Source organism: Cebus imitator, unplaced genomic scaffold, assembly GCF_001604975.1.
Source record: "Cebus imitator isolate Cc_AM_T3 unplaced genomic scaffold, Cebus_imitator-1.0 Scaffold46, whole genome shotgun sequence".
Lineage (NCBI taxonomy): Eukaryota > Metazoa > Chordata > Mammalia > Primates > Cebidae > Cebus > Cebus imitator.
The window spans coordinates 4,838,897-4,855,061 of record NW_016107361.1 but is presented as its reverse complement, the minus strand read 5'-3'; the positions used below and the strand labels follow the sequence as shown (position 1 = coordinate 4,855,061).

Here is a 16,165-nt window from a genome sequence, read left to right as displayed (position 1 = left end):
TGCCTGTAATCCCAGCTACTCAGGAGGCTGAGGCAGGAGAATTGCCTGAACCCAGGAGGCGGAGGTTGTGGTGAGCCGAGATAGCGCCATTGCACTGTAGCCTGGGTAACAAGAGTGAAACTCTTCTTAAAAAAAAAAAAAAAAAAAAAAAACATCACAGATGGTGGTATACACTTCTTGTGGTTTATAATGTCGGTTTATCTTTTTATTATGTGAATCTTGACTAATTGGTTCCAGTGTTGTCAACCTGATCAATCTATTTAAAAAGTTTTCTGGCTCTGTGTGGTGGATCATGCCTGTAATCCCAGAATTTTGGGATGTCAAGGTAGGCAGATTAATCACCCGAGGTCAGGAGTTCAAGACCAGCCTGGCTAACACAGTGAAAACCCTGTCTCTACTAAAAATACAAAAATTAGCCAGGTGTGGTGGTGCACGTCTATAATCCCAGCTACTCAGGAGGCTGAGACACGAGAATTGCTTGTACACTGGAGACAGAGGTTGCAATGAGCTGAGATTATGCCACTGCCCAACAGCCTGGGCAACAGAGTGAGACTCTGTCTCAAAAAAAAAAAAAAAAAAAAAAAAAGTTTTATATCTATCAGCCTTTTACCTAATAGTTTTACAAAGTTAACCAGTGAGTTTTTTCTTGAATGGAGAATGATTTGAACCCATTTATATGTATATTGCAGTTATTTTTGTTTATCCACACAGTGTCATTATCTGTGTCATCAAGAACATTGGTGATACAGAATTTCTTTAAAAAGGGCCCTTACATTATCTTGCAAGTTGCTGATGACCCCTTTTGCAAGGCTTTGATGCTTCCTCTTTTTTAATCTTCTCAAGTGGCAAATTTGAAGAGTGTAGACAAGATCTGAGACACATATTTTTTCCTTAAATTGCATTTGCTTCATTGTTCCATAGAAATAATAAATATCTTAAATTTTTTAATTACAGAAACTATTTCTGCACACACCAAGTTAATTAAAAAAAAAATCTAGATAATGGCAGTGGTATTCTTTGTTTACTTTTTTTTTTGAGACAGGTTTCAGCCATGCTGGAGTTCAGTGGCATGATCTTGGCTCACTGCAACCTTTGCCTCCTGGGTTCAAGCAATTCTTGTGTTTCATCCTCCCGAGCAGCTGGGATTCCCGGCTTATTTTTTGTGTTTTTAGTAGAGACAGGGTTTCACTGTGTTGGCCAGGCTGGTCCTGAACTGGTCTCAAGTGATACACCTGTTTCAGCCTCCCAAAGTGCTGGGATTACAGGTGGTGAGCCATTGTACCTGGCCTGATTTGCTATTCTTTTTAATAAATTTATTTGTTTTCATATGGTATTGAATTTAGTAATGATTTTTAAAACATGTTTGTAGTTTATTTTCTATAATTACATATTAAAGAGCAACTCTGATCTGTAAGTAGTAAAATACACATCAGTTATTGTTTTGGAACTTAAGTTCTTGAACAATTTAATTTATTTTTTATTATACTTTAAGTTCTGGGGTACATGTGCAGAATGTGCAGGTTTGTTTCATAGGTATACACGTGCCATGGTGGTTTGCTGCACCCATCAACCAGTCATCTACATTAGGTATTTCTCCTAATGCTATCCCTCCCCTAGCTCCCCACTCCCCAATAGGCCCCAGTGTGTGATGTTCCCTTCCCTGTGTTCTCATTGAGCAATTTAAATATAAACATTAAAAAAAATTTCTACTTTTTGTTTCTTTGACAGGTTACAAAAACAGAATTGGAGAAATTAAAATCCAGCTATAGACAATTAATAAAAGAAATGAATTCTGCCAAAGAGAAATATAAAGAAGCTTTAGCTAAAGGTAAGGCAAAATTATTAAAATTGTTTACTTAGGTGATTTTTATTCTTCCTATTAGAAAGTTATCTTTGTAAGTAGTGGAATGATTCCATTTAGAGCATTTCACATATAAAAAACTCAAAATAGGCCAAGATAGGCTAATTGTCAAACTGTGTAGTAAGTCTTATTAATTTTTCATTGCTTTAAATGACTCAAAGTATTTTTGAATAGTTCATACTAAATGGAATTATGTAGCATGTGTAATAGAATTGAAAGACTGTTAAAACTTTTCTCTCTTTCACCATATTTACTTAATTACAGAGTGCTTAAATAAGAAAAATAGGGGTATATTTATTAGAAACTTTAAAATCTTCTTCTTTACATGTATTATTTAAAAGTCATTAAAACCACAACATCATTTTATAGCATTATGTTCTTTTTATAAAAGCTCAACTTTGTGTCTATATTGTCCTAAAATTTTCGTAAGAAGTCTTAAAAATAAATGGAAAGAGAAGCATATTATTTATGTTTCAAACAGATTTATTGTCATAGTTTCTTATTAAGTACTTAGGTGATTTTATATCTAAATTTTTAAATGTGAGATTTCAGTAAAGATGAAGCATAGTTTATGAATAGAAACTTCTTTGGCTGTTGCTATAATTGGGCAATATGTTCCTTATGTTTAAATGTACCTAAACTGTTCCTATTTATATATTTTTTCTTTATCAAAGTTGGAGGAATTTTCTTTTTGTTTTGTTAATTTTCTCCCTAGCTAAATACAGCCTTTATTAGAGTCTCTATTTTCCTTTGGTAAATTTACCTTTAATAAAAGAGAAATTTACCTTTCTCTTTTATTAATACATTTTCTCTTTGTTTATTTGTTAAATATTCTCTTGCTATTTTGTCATAGTAAATGAAGTAAACAGCTCCTCTCTTTGGCTATATCTTGCATAATAAAAATATTGTTGTTATTCCCAGGACGCTGGCGGTGATACTGATTTAAATGCAGTTCTTTCTTTTCTCCTTCCTTTCTCTCTCCTTTTCCTCTCTTCCTTATCTTCTTCCTCCCAGCTTCCTTTCTCTCCCTTGGTCTCCCTGTTTCTCCCCCTTCTCTCTCTTCCTTCTCCCTGTCTTACTCCCAACATTTACTTTGTGTCTCCTTTTCCCCCTGCTCCCCACAATTTACTAGGGAAGTTGTATGCATGTTCACATTTGCCTTACTTATGTGTCATGTAACTCAGCCAAGACTTTGAGATTATGTAGATATATCTTTTGAAAGCTTTTATCTTTAAATTATCTAAATTACTTCAGTGAAGCAAAGAAATAAATGACAGTGGAAAGAGCACAGACTTTAGAGTCAGATAATCTTGGATTTAAGTTCCAACATTGTGTGATTATTTTGTAGATTTTCAAACTTTCGATAGCTAATTATTATTCCTTTGTTATTTTAGGAGTGCTTTAGATAACCAAGAAATATTTACTGGGGACTTGCTATTTTTAAGCTACTGAGCTTCAAAACAATATTTGCCAGGCATTCAAGGAGCTTACAATCTGACTTAATTACTTGAGGACTTCAATTCTCATTCTCTTTCAAAATTTAGCTTTTTCACAAGAGATCCCTTGGTAAATCATCAAGAATAGTTTAAAAATAACTTTGTACATTAAACATTACTTCTTTATCTGGCAAAATAGTTAATTTTATAAAGTTCATTGCTTCATGCCTGGCTAGCATTCTCAAGTTAATTAAATTACATTGCAAATACTGTATCTAACTTCACCCACAGAAACGGTATTATAATCCACCTATGCTGTGTATTTCACACTAGGTTTGTGTCTGTTGGAGAATTATTAATAAGAAAAAGAAATATGTAATTACTCTCAAGTCTTTGAGATCTGTTTTTAATGATATCTTTTTTTTAAAGTAAAATCTAATACTGATGTCAAAGTTTTAAATAATTCTTGTACCTAATGCTTATATTAGAAAATATTATCATTATTCTTTTTTACTTCTGATTCAGATGAAACACCATTTAGCATTGTAGTCATAGTTGGAAGGCAACAAAAGAATCTGAAGGCCCTACTTCTAACAAATTTTAAGAAGTATTTGAATTTTTTAAAAAATTATACACGCTTATTTGTCTTTCTAAAGGTATTTGTGATAGTATTTTACTATTTTCAAGAATTTGATTTCTCACATTAAATCCTACGGAATATATAGTTATTTTAAAAATAAGTGCATTTGTATGTTCACTTCACACATGAAAGATAGGTACATTTTTCTTTTATAATTAAAACTATGTTTGTACTCATATTTAAATGAAAAAGTATAAAATTTTATTTTTGAAAATTATGTTTCAAACTGTTTCTGTTTTTATGGAAACAGGAGTTGTTTTATGGAGTTATTTACTCTTTACGAGGATGTTGAGTTGTAATGGCAAATTTTTCCAGCATATATAGGCTTTATGTCAGAACCTTAGTTCACCTACATGGGCCAGATTAGGAGACTTTTGGAATGGACCCCAGAGTCTGTGGGGTGCTTACAGTAGCTACCCAGATCCAGAGTCATTACTTTAGACATTGGAAGGTCTTAGGAAAAGTATTTACAATACCAGTCTAACATAGAGCATCCAATTGGAGAAGACAAGGCCTTGGGGAAACTAGGCCTGGAAATAATTCCTATAGTAAGATAAATTCTATATTTGATCGAGAAATGGATTTGGATTCAACGGCTCAGTTCTTACAGCTGGGAGTTCAGCAGTAGTAGTAGTAAACCAGCAGGAAGGCTGAGTTAATGCTGAAACTCCAAACTCCTGACCCCTGCTGTATAAATTAAACTAATATTTTAAATTTTGAATGTTAAAATTTATATACAAAGGAACACTAGTTTATGTTTAGTATAATGTAAAATGTTACATTCATTTGCAGTATGAATTTAGCATCATTTAAATTTTTAAAAAATAATAGACCTTAAACATGATGTGCATTGCTGTGTGCTATATTGAGGGAGCAAATGTATATTGCATTTTGTCTTAAATTGACCTGGACTAATTTGAACATTAGTCTAGTGATTGTTAACTTATAATGCATGCTGAGGACAACCAAAATAATTTTAGCCTATTGAGCTGAAGTTAATAACTTAGAGGTGTTTTTTTTTCATTCTCTGAACAAACATTTACTTTAGAAGCAAAGACCCTTTGATACAAAGAAGTACAAAAGGTGGTAAAGGATTCCCCCAGTCGCTGTTACCATCACTACCAAACACGTACCTACCCATAGCTGTTCATGGACCATGTCAGTGCTTCTTATAGACAGAAAATCACCTCTAATAGATTTAATAAAAATGCAAATGCCTCTAAATGTTCTTTCAGAATGAGTAAGAAGAGGTGACCAAGAAGAACAAAGCATGGGTGAAGGATTGTCGCTCCCACAAATCAGGTGAAGGAAATAGTGTGAGATGAGCCAAAAATTAAAGGGATCCTAGGTGATTGTCAAGTCAATAGTTAAAAGGGACCAAGTTGGTCCAGATTTAAAGAGCAGATGTGAGGAGTTAGGCTAGTCAAGTGCCTGAAGGCTGCTCTGAGTGAGGAGAAGGGAATAGAAAGTACCTGTAAATATCCAGTGGGAAAAAGAATGGGTAGAGCAGGAAGCAGGAAGAAGCCACTGAGAAATGCCTGCTACCCCAACCCCATGCCATTTTCTAAAAGTAGTTAATCACATTCTTTATCGGGACTGACTTTAATTTACACAGATTGAAAAAACATCTACTCTCAGCTCCACCAAGGAGCCTCTCATTTTATTTTTCAACCTTTTTTTTTTTCCCCATTTATTTATTTTATTGCATTTTAGGTTTTGGGGTACATGTGAAGAACATGCAAAATTGTTGCATAGGAACACACGTGGCAGTGTGATTTGCTGCCTTCCTCCCCATCACCTACATCTGGCATTCTCCCCTTGCTATCTCTCCCCAGCTTCCCACCCCCCACCGTCCCTCCCCTAATTCCCCCCAACTGAAAAAAAAAAAAAAATTAAAACAACCATGGAGATTAGAAGTATGGGACAGTGAATATGCATACTAGATTCAACAACTGTTAACCTTCTGCCACATTGGCAGAATCATTTGAATACATGTTTCAGGCATCATACTCTTGATTGGTAAATGCTTTAGCTTGTATCTGCTGAGAATAAAGACATTCTTCTAAAAACCGCAATGCAATTATCATGTCTAATAAAATTAACAATAAATAATTCTCTACTATCTTCTAATATCTGGTCCATATTCTAGTCTCCCCAGAATGTCACTTATACAGGTTGGTGCAAAAGTACTTGCTGTTCTCACCATTGAAAATAATATCAAAAACCACAGTTACTTTTGCACCAGCCTAATAGTTTTTTTTTCTGTCCATCACTTTCTTCGTTGTTGCTTTGAACTAGTATCTGATCAAAGTAAACGTACCACATTTGATTGTTGTGTCTCTAGACTCTTAATCTTTTCACCTAGAACAGTCCTCCATATTTTACTCATGATGTTGTATTTTTTTTTCTCAAGAGTCCAGGACAGTTTTCTTATAAAATTTCTCATATGTGAGATGGTCTGATTGCATTCTTATGACTGCTGTTTGACTTGTCCCTAATCTATCCCCTATATTTCCTGTAAATTTAAGGATAGTTCTAGGGGCTTGATTCGATTCAGGCTAAATGTTTTTGACAGGACTGCCTCGTAGATGGTGATGTATACTTTATGTTGCATCCTGTTGAGAGGCACGTAAAGTTGGCTTGTCTTACTTTTAGTTCTCAGTCAAGTTTGATCACTTAAGTCAAGTGGTGACTGCCAGATCTCTCCATTGTGAAGGTACCTTTACCCCATGAAATTGGTAAGTAACTCCAGAGAGATAAATTGGCATGTGTATACCCTAACTACTTTCTATCCAGTGGTCGGCATCCATTGATCATCCTTGTCAGCAACAAATTTACGTTAACAGACGATCATTTGTAAAATGCCCAGCAGACGGCTGGGAAGAGAAAGGAGGGTTGAGAGAAGAAACAGAGAATAGTGTAAAGAAGGAATAAAAAGCTGGGAATGGGAAAACAATTCCAAAAACTTTGCTGGTACCCTTCTCTTTTTATGTTTAACCCTTTCCAAAGTCATGAACTCTTTAAGGTAATGCTGGCTTGAAGCAGTGAGCAAAGAAAGCCTCTTGCTCAGGGCTGTCTCTTTGGTAAAAAGTGAATGCATTGTAGTTAGAGGTGTTTCTTGACAGTAGCATAGAATAACAGGTACTTAAATGCAGAACACAGATTTTACCTTCCTATTGCAGATTAAATTCTGAATACTTTTAGTTGGTTAAACACATGGTTAGGTTTAGCCATAAAACAGTTTTGTGAATCCATAACGCTTGTATCTGCAGTAAGTCGTATAAAGGAAATAATCTATTTAAAAAAAACCTTTTTAATTGTATATTTAGTAAATAAATAATAGTCTCAGATTTATCTCTTAGGAGATATCCAGAGGTTTGCTGGGGTTCTGGCAAATATGGGGAATTCAGGTATTGGTTGCCATGATGTGCCTTAAGTCCTTTCGACTATCATCAATACTGTTGTTGTCCATGGGAAATAATTCTAATGTGGGTTTTAGTCTGTTAATTAATTTAAAAAATCATGAATAGTGAAGGTTTGTGTCAGGAGTAACAAAGTAGTATTATAGCTGCTGAACCTGCATCTGTTTTATACCATCAGGTGAGAGTGAGAGCTGAGTGGGAGGTCTTTCTGGATCAAAGGTGTGCAAAATACTCAGCTTTCCTTTCTGTTTTTCCTTTTTCTTATCAGTGAAGAAGTGATGGTTGGTTGTGGGAATAAATTATGTAGTAAGTACCTGAGATTTGTAAGGATTAGTATTTTAGTATGTATTTGGTAGTATTTAGTATATATTTAGTATGTATTTGGTATTTAGTATATGGATGCTGTTTAGGTCCTTTTTGGAAAATCAACTGTTGAAATTATGAGATAATTTGAGAAATTTTACACAGGATATTTAATATTAAGAAAGTCTTGTTACATTACAGGTTTGGTAATGATAATGCAGTTATTTTCTTGAGGTTCTGTATTTTTGAAGTAAATGCAGAAAAATTCACAGCTGAAATGATGTGGTATCTGAGATTTGCTTCAAAATAATCTAAAGAATAGGGAGTAAGTAGATGGAAGTATAGCTGAAATGTGATTGGTCATGAGTTGATGTTTGTTCAAAGTAGTTGTTAGGTACATGGAGTTATTGAACAGTTCTTTCTACTTTTGTATAGGTTTGAATTTTTCCACAATAATTATATAAAAATAAAGAATTTCACCATAGGAAATGAAGGAAAAGTAGACATTGGCGTAGGCAAGGATTTCACGACCAAAAACCCAAAAGCAAATGCAATAAAAACAAAGATAAATAGCTGGGACCTAATTAAACTAAAGAGCTTTTGCACAGCAAAAGGAACAGTCAGCAAGTAAACAGCCCACAGAGTGGGAGAAAATCTTCGCAATCTATACATCTAACAAAGGGCTAATATCCAGAATCTACAATGAATCAGTAACAACAACAAAAAAAATCCCATCAAAAAGTGGGCTAAGGACGTGAATAGACATGAATAGATAATTCTCAAAAGAAGATGTACAAATGGCCAACAAACAGATGAAATAATGCTCAACTTCACTAATGATTAGAGAAATGCAAATCAAAACCACAATGTCATGCCATCTTACTCCTTCAAGAATGGCCATAATAATAATAAAAAAAAGAAAACAGTAGGTATTGGCGTGGATACAGTGGTCAGGGAATACTTCCTCACTGCTGTGGGAATGTAAACTAGTACAGCCACTATGGAAAAGTGTGGAGATTACTTAAAGAACTAAAAGTAGAACTACCATTTGATCCAGCAGTCCCACTACTGGGTATCCACCCAGAGAGAAAGAAATCGTTATACGAAAAAGATACTTGCACATGCATGTTTATAGCAGCACAGCTCACAGTTGCAAAATTGTGTAACCAACCCAAATGTCCATCAGTCAATGAGTGGATAAAGAAATGGTAATATATACGTATGGTGGAATACTACTTAGCCATAACAAGGAATGAGTTAACAGCATTTGCAGTGACCTGGATGAGATTGGAGACTATTATTCTAAGTGAAGTAACTCAGAAATGGAAAACCTGAGTAGTGTTCTCACTGATGTGTGAGAGCTAAGCTATGAGGATGCAAAGGCATAAGAACAATTTATGGACTTTGGGGATTTGAGGGGAAGAGTTCGAGCAGGCGAGGGATAAAATACAACAAATATGGTGCAGTGTAAACTGTTTGGGTGATGGGTGCACCAGCGTCTCACAAATCTCCGCTAAAGAACTTACTCATGTAAACAAATACCACTTGTACCCCAATAACTTATGGAAAACAAAAAAATAAATGAAAGGTCTCAGATGATCCTCATTGGGGGCAACTATTTCAATATTAAGTTATTCTGAATCTATACCATTTTATATTTACATACTAATAAATTTATTAATTCCTTCATTTAATCACTCATTTAATAAGAATTTCTTTTGTTTAGTAAATGTCAGAGATATAAAAGTGAAAAGGATGTGGACCGTACCTTCAAGCCACTGAGAGTTGAAATTTTTATAAAATGAAATTTTTACCCAATTAAAAAAATATCCAAGCCCATAGAAAAATTGAAATGAAAACATAAACTCCTGCATACTTTTTACCTGGATTCACAAATTGCCAAAATTTTGTCATGGGCTTTTGTTCTCTCTGTTTTTGTCTCTTTCTATGTATATATGTTTGAATATATATATATGTGTGTGTGTGTGTGTATATATATATGTATATATGTGTGTGCTTGTGTATGTATATGTATATATGTAAAGTTTTCTTTTGATGAACCACTTGAAAGTATATTGTAACATCATAACATTTCCTTTTAAATACCTAGTATATATTTCCTAAGAACTATATTTGCCAGCACAACCCCAATTTAACATGCCTAAGAAATTAAACTTTGATATACTAATAAAATTACATACATAATCTGTTTTCAAATTTATTACAGAAATGCCCTTATAACCTTGTGTTGTTTGTTTGTTTTGGATCCAGGGTCCAAATAAAGGATTATATATTGTGTTTAATTGCCATGTAGAAGAATTTCTCCTACTCTGTTTATTTTTTAACAGGGATTGTGATATAATTAACATAAAACAGACTGCACATATTTAAAATATTTATTTTGATAAATTTTGACATATGTACACACCTGTGAAATTATCACTACAATCAAGATAATGAACATGTCTTTCGCCCCTGAAGGATTACTAGTGCCTCTTTGTAATCGCTGTCTTCCACATCTCTAGATCTTCCAACTTCTATCCCCAGGCAACTACTGAACTCCCTTCTGTCACTATCTAGTTTGGTTTTTATTTTTGAGAATATTTTAAAAAGGGAACATACAGTATGCACTCTATTTTGTCTGCTTTTATTTGTTCAGAATAGTTATTTTGAAATCCATCCATGTTGTTGCATGTATCAGTAGTTCACTTTTTAAAATTGCTCATTACGACTCTATTGTATGGATCTCCTACAGTTTGCTTATCGGTTTTCCTGTTAATAGGCATTTGGTTTGTTCCCAGTATTGGGAATATTACAAATAAAATGACTGTGAACATTTATGTTTAAATATTTGTATGGATATGCGGTTTCATTTTTCTTACATTAATACCTAGAGGGGGAATGACTAAATCATATATTGAGGTATGTTTAACTTTTGAGAAGCCTACCAAACATTTTCTCAAAGTATCTGTACCGTTTTGCATTCTTTCTATTAGTGCATGAGAGCTCTTTCCTCCACATGTTGGAAGTACTTGGTATGACCAGCCTTTGATTTTAGCTGTGGTATCTCATTCCAGTTTAACTTTTTATTTTCCTAGTGACTGATGATGTTGAACATGTTTTGTGTGCTTGCTTGCTATTCATATCTTCTTTAGTGAAGTATCTGTTTAAATCTGTTGCCTATTTTTCAGTTGAGTTGGTTTCTTATTATTGATTTTTGAGAGTTCTTTGTATTTTCTGAATATAAGTTGTTTATTAGAAATATGATTTTTAAATTTTCTTGTCATTTGGTTTTTGTATTTTTTAATGGTGACTTAAGTACAAATATTTGTAATTTTGAAGAAGTCTAATTCACTTACTGTTTCTTATATGAATTGTCTTTTGGTGTTACAGCTAATAAACATTTACCTAATTTAAGGTCACTATGATTTTCCCCTGTGTTTTCTTCTAAATTTTTTATAATTTTAGTTTTTACATTTAGGTCTGTGATCTCTTTTGGCTTAATTTTTATGCATGATGTGAGGTAAAGGTTTAAATTTATCTTTTCCACATGAATATTCAGTTTTCCCAACTCCATTTGTTGAAAAGACCGTCCTTTCCCTACTGAACTGCTTTGACATCCTTGTCAAAAACCAATTGACCATATATGTGCAAGTGTATTTCTGGATTATTTTCCACTGACCTATTGGTCTGTGTGTATGTCAGCATGACACTATTTTGATTGTCTTTATGTCGTAGTCAATTTGGGCTGCTGTAACCAAAATACCATAACCTGGGTGGCTTAAAAACAAGAATAATTTATACCTCACAGTTCTTGAGGTTGGAAAATCTAATATCAAACCACCAGTAGATTTTATGTTTGGTGAAGGCCTGTTTTCTGGTTCATAGATGGCACCTTCTCCCTGTGTCCTCACATGGTAGAAGGAGCAAAGGAGCTTCCTTAGGCCTACTTTATAAAGGCACTAATCCCATCCATGAGGGCTCTACCTTTATGATCCAGTCACCGCACTGAATATTCCACCTCCTAATACCATCACCTTGCAGGTGTTAGGATTTCAACATATGAGTTGTAGGGGGACACAAACACTCAGACCATAGCACTATAGCTTTATAATTCTTAAAATCAGATAGTGTTAGCTCTCCCACTTTGTTCTTCTTTGAAGTTGTTTTCAATATTCTAGATCCTTTGCATTTCCATATACATTTTTGGATCTGTGGATAATTTGTGTAAAACAGCCTGCTAGGGTTTGATAGGGATTGTACTGAACTTATAGATGAAGTAGGGAAGAGTTGACTTCTTAACAATATCGAGTCTTCTTATCAGTGAACATGGAATGTTTCTCCATGCAAGTCTTACATTTCTTTGTTTTTGGTGCTATTCTGGATAGTATTGTTTCCTTAATTTTGTTTTTGGATTGTTCATTGCTGGTGTATATATAGAAATATAATTGATTTTTGAATATTAACTTTTATCCTGTGGACTTACTGAACTTGTTTATTAATTCTAGTGCCTTTTTTTTTTGGGACAGTGTCTTGCTCTGTTGACAGGCTGGAGTGCAGTGGCACCATCTCGGCTCACTGCAACCTCTGTCTGTCAGGTTCAAGTAATTCTCTTGGCTCAGCCTTCTGAGTAGCTGGGACTACAGGCACCTGCCACCACTCCAGGCTAATTTTTGTATATACACTTTTTTCAGTAGAGATAAGGTTTCACCACATTGGTCAGGCTGGTCTTGAACTCCTGACCTCAAGTATCTGCCCACCTCGGCCTACCAAAGTGCTGGGGTTATAGGCATGAGCCACTGTGCCTGGCTTCTAATTGGTTTTTAAAAATTAATTTCTTAGGATTTTATGCTTATAGGATCATGTTATCTATGTATAAAGACAGTTTTACTTTTATGTTTTCAATCTAGATGACTTTTTTCTCCTTCTCCTTCTTTTTCTTGCCTAATTGCCCTGCCTAGACCCTCTAGTATAATATTGAATAGACGTGAGAGGAGCAAACGGTGTTGGCTTGCCTTGTTCCTGAACTTAGGTATAAAACATTTTGTCTTTCACCTTCAAGTGTGAAGTTTGCTGTAGTTTTCTAAAGATTAAAAAAAAAAATCATACTGAACTGATTTTTTTTTTCTATTTCTGTGTTAGAATGAATGTTGGATCTTGTCGAATGCTCTTTCTGTGTCTATTGAGATAAATGATATCATTTATCATTCTTTTGTTTGGTGTTTCTCTTTTCATGCATCTTGATAGTCTTTTTCATTTGTATTTTCTCAGCGTGGCGTTGTTTATGGTAAAGCTTAGCTTTCAGACCAATCATTTTCTTTGCCTTCTTTGAACGTTCATGAGCCTCTCGACTTTCCTTCTTTCTCTTTTTCTCATGGTAATCCAAACGGTATCCATAGCGTTTGCGATGTAATTGAATATATTCGTTCTGTGGCATGGTGATGGCCGCAGAGCCGCCACGAGAGGTCCCTGGGGCGTAAAAACGCTCTTAATTTTCAGGTCTCTGAGACCCACGAGCCGACACCACGCAGGCCACAACAGGAAAGCGAGTTGGTATTATTTCTTTCTTAAATATTGGTGGAGTTCACTTGTGAAGCCATCTGGATCTGCTTGTTTTTATTTTTTCTTTTTGGATAAGTTTTTAAAGTATAAATTCACTTTCTGTAATCAATATAAGGCTATTTTAGCCAGGCATGGTAGCATGTGTTTGTAGTTCTAACTACTTGGGAGGCTGAGAGGGGAGGATCGCTTGAGCCCAGGAGTTGGAAGTTATAGTGAACTATGATCATACCATTGCACTCCGGACTAGACAACAAAGTGAGACATTGTCTCTTAAGAAAAAAAAAAAATGAGGCTACTTAGGGTTTGTTTCTTTTTATTTTAGGTTTGGTAGGTTGTCTTTTCAGGAATTTGTCCATTTCATATATTCACCTTTTTATATTTATAGAATGTGTAGTAACATTTCCTTTCTCATTATTGGTGTTAGTACTTTTTCTCTTATTTCTTGATCATTGTGACTAGAGGTTTATCAGTTTTATTAATCTTCTCAAAGACAAGCTTTTAGCTTCATTGATTTTTTTTCCTTCTATTTTTGTGATTTCTACTTTAATGATTTTTGCTCTGATCCTTCTTATTTCCTTCCTCTGCTTGCTTTAGGCTTAGTTTACACTTTTAATGTTTTCTAAATGTGGAAGCTGAGGTCATTGATTTGAGAACTATCTTCTTTTCAAATGCAAGCATTTGGCACTATAAAGTTCCGTGAATACTGTTTTTGCAATATCCCATCAATTTTATTTATTGTGTTTTCATTTTTATTCCAGTCAAAATACTTTATAATTTCCTTTGTGTTTTTTATTTGTTTTTCTTTGATTCATGGGTTATTTAGAAGAATGTTGTCTATTATCATTTTTGTAGAGTTTTTAAATTTTTTAAAATTTAATTTCATTGTGGTCTGAGAATCTTTTTTATTACTTTATTTCTTTCACATTTATGTAATACTTTATTTTGGCCAGTAAATGTTTATTTTGGTAAGTGCTTTATGTGCACTTCATAAGAATGTGTAATCTGCTATTGTTCTTTGGCGTGATCTATATTGTCAACTTGGTCCAGTTATTTAATAGTATTATTCAAATTTATTATGTTCTTACAGATTTTTTGTCTATATGTTGTATCAATTATTGAGAGAAGGATATTGCAATCTCTAACTATAATTGTGGATTTGTCTATTTTTTCTTGTAGTTCTATCAGTTTTTTTCTTTATGTGTTTTGAAACTATTATTGGTATGTAAACATTTATGATTTTTATAGTCTTTTGATGACCTCACTACTTTATTATTATGACATGACCTTTATTATGCTTGGTAATAATATTCTTTGCTCTGTTATTTATTCTGTTTGGTATTAATATAGCCATTCCAGCTTTCTTTTGATTAGTGTTTACATAATATATTCTTTTTTTCTTTTTCCTTTTTAATTTAATTTTATATTTTTTTACAACAGGATCTCACTCTGTTGCCCAGGTTGGAGTGCAGTAGTGGTGCAATCATAGCTTGCTGCGGCCTTAAACTCCTGGGCTTAAGTGATCCTCCTGTCTCAGCCAGCTGCGTAGCTGGGAATACAAACATGCGCTGCCACGTCCAGCTAACTTTTTATAGAGATATGGTTTTGCCATGTTCCCCAGGCTAGTCTCAAATCCCTGAACTCAAGTTATCTGCCTTCCTGGTCCTCCCAAAGTATTGAGAGTACAGGTATGAGCCACCATGTCTGTCAGTCTTTGTTTCTGAAATGGATTTCTTACAAACAACTTATCTCTTGCTTTCGTTTCTTGATAATCCCCACCTTTTAATTAGTGGCATTTAGACCAATATTTAAGTGTAATTTTTTATAATGTTAGGTTGAATCTGTCATTTTGCAGTTTGTTTTCTCTTTATTCCAGGTATTCTGTATTTCACTTTTCCTTTAGTCTACCTTTCTCTGGATTAATTGAACATTTTCCTGAAGATTCTTATCTCTTTTGTGATTTGTTAGCTCTAATATTTTGTTTTATATGTAATTTACCATAGTATACTTTTAAGTGGTGTTATGCCACTTTGTATATATACCATATATATAGTATGGGAATCTTATAGTAGGATAGTTCTGTTTCTTCCTTTCCTGTCTTTGTGCTATTGTTGTGATATTTTTTATATATTTTACTTTTGCTTACGTTATAAACTACACACTACATTGCTAATGTTTTTGTTTTGTTTAAATAGTAAATTATCTTCAATAATAAACAAAATATTTCATATATTTATCCATGTACTTATCTTTTCCAGCATTCTTCATTTATTTATCTATGTCTCTATTTCTGTTTGGTATCATTTTACTTTTGCCTGAATGGCTTACTTTTAACATTTTTTGTAATATAGGTCTGCAAGTAATGAATTCTTTAGGCTTCTGTATGTCGGAAAAAATATTTATTTCCCTTTCATTTAAAAAATATATTTTGGGGGATATAGAATTTTATTTTAACAGATTTTTACCCCTTCATGTTTTTAAAGATATTTCTCCAACGCCTTGTTGCAAAGAAATCTGTAATCCTTATCTTGGTTGCTCTGCACATTTCGTTTTTCTTTGACAGCTTTTAAGATTTTCTTTTTTCTAATGTTTTATCATTGGTTTTAAGCAATTTGATCATGATTTACTTTGCTGTAGGCTTTTAAAAAGTTTTTAATTTATGTTTGCAGTTTTTGAGCTTCTTGTATCTGAGTTTTTAGTTTTCATCAAATTTGGAAAACTTTCAGCCATTATTTCTTCACATACATTTTCTGTATCCCCCTTTCTTTCTGTTTGCTTTCGGAGACTTTACTTACACATACATTAGGCTGCTTGTAGTTCTCTTACAGACTCCTAATGCTCTGTTTATTTTTTTCCCCTTTTGTTTTTTTTCTGTTTCATTTTGGCTGGTTTCTATGGCTATGTCTAAAAGTGTAGCAGTCCTTTCTTCTGCAATGCCTGATTG

At 33.8% G+C, this 16,165-nt stretch overlaps 1 protein-coding gene across 9 annotated transcripts in view; it reads left to right on the top strand.

Moving 5' to 3' along the window:
- Nucleotides 1–16,165, top strand: part of FER (FER tyrosine kinase) — a 485,340-nt gene that overhangs the window by 107,898 nt on the left and 361,277 nt on the right. For 7 of the 9 annotated variants that reach the window (XR_001824818.2, XM_017527225.2, XM_017527227.2 and 4 more), the window contains one exon: nt 1,729–1,828. Coding sequence is in view for 8 of the 9 variants with exons in the window: in XM_017527225.2 (XP_017382714.1) it covers nt 1,729–1,828 (100 nt within the window). In the remaining variant the exon portion in view is untranslated. Of the gene's footprint in view, nt 1–1,728; nt 1,984–7,627; nt 7,666–8,097; nt 8,839–16,165 lie in introns of those variants that run through there. The other 2 variants (XM_037737992.1, XM_017527234.2) reach the window with 2 other exon arrangements.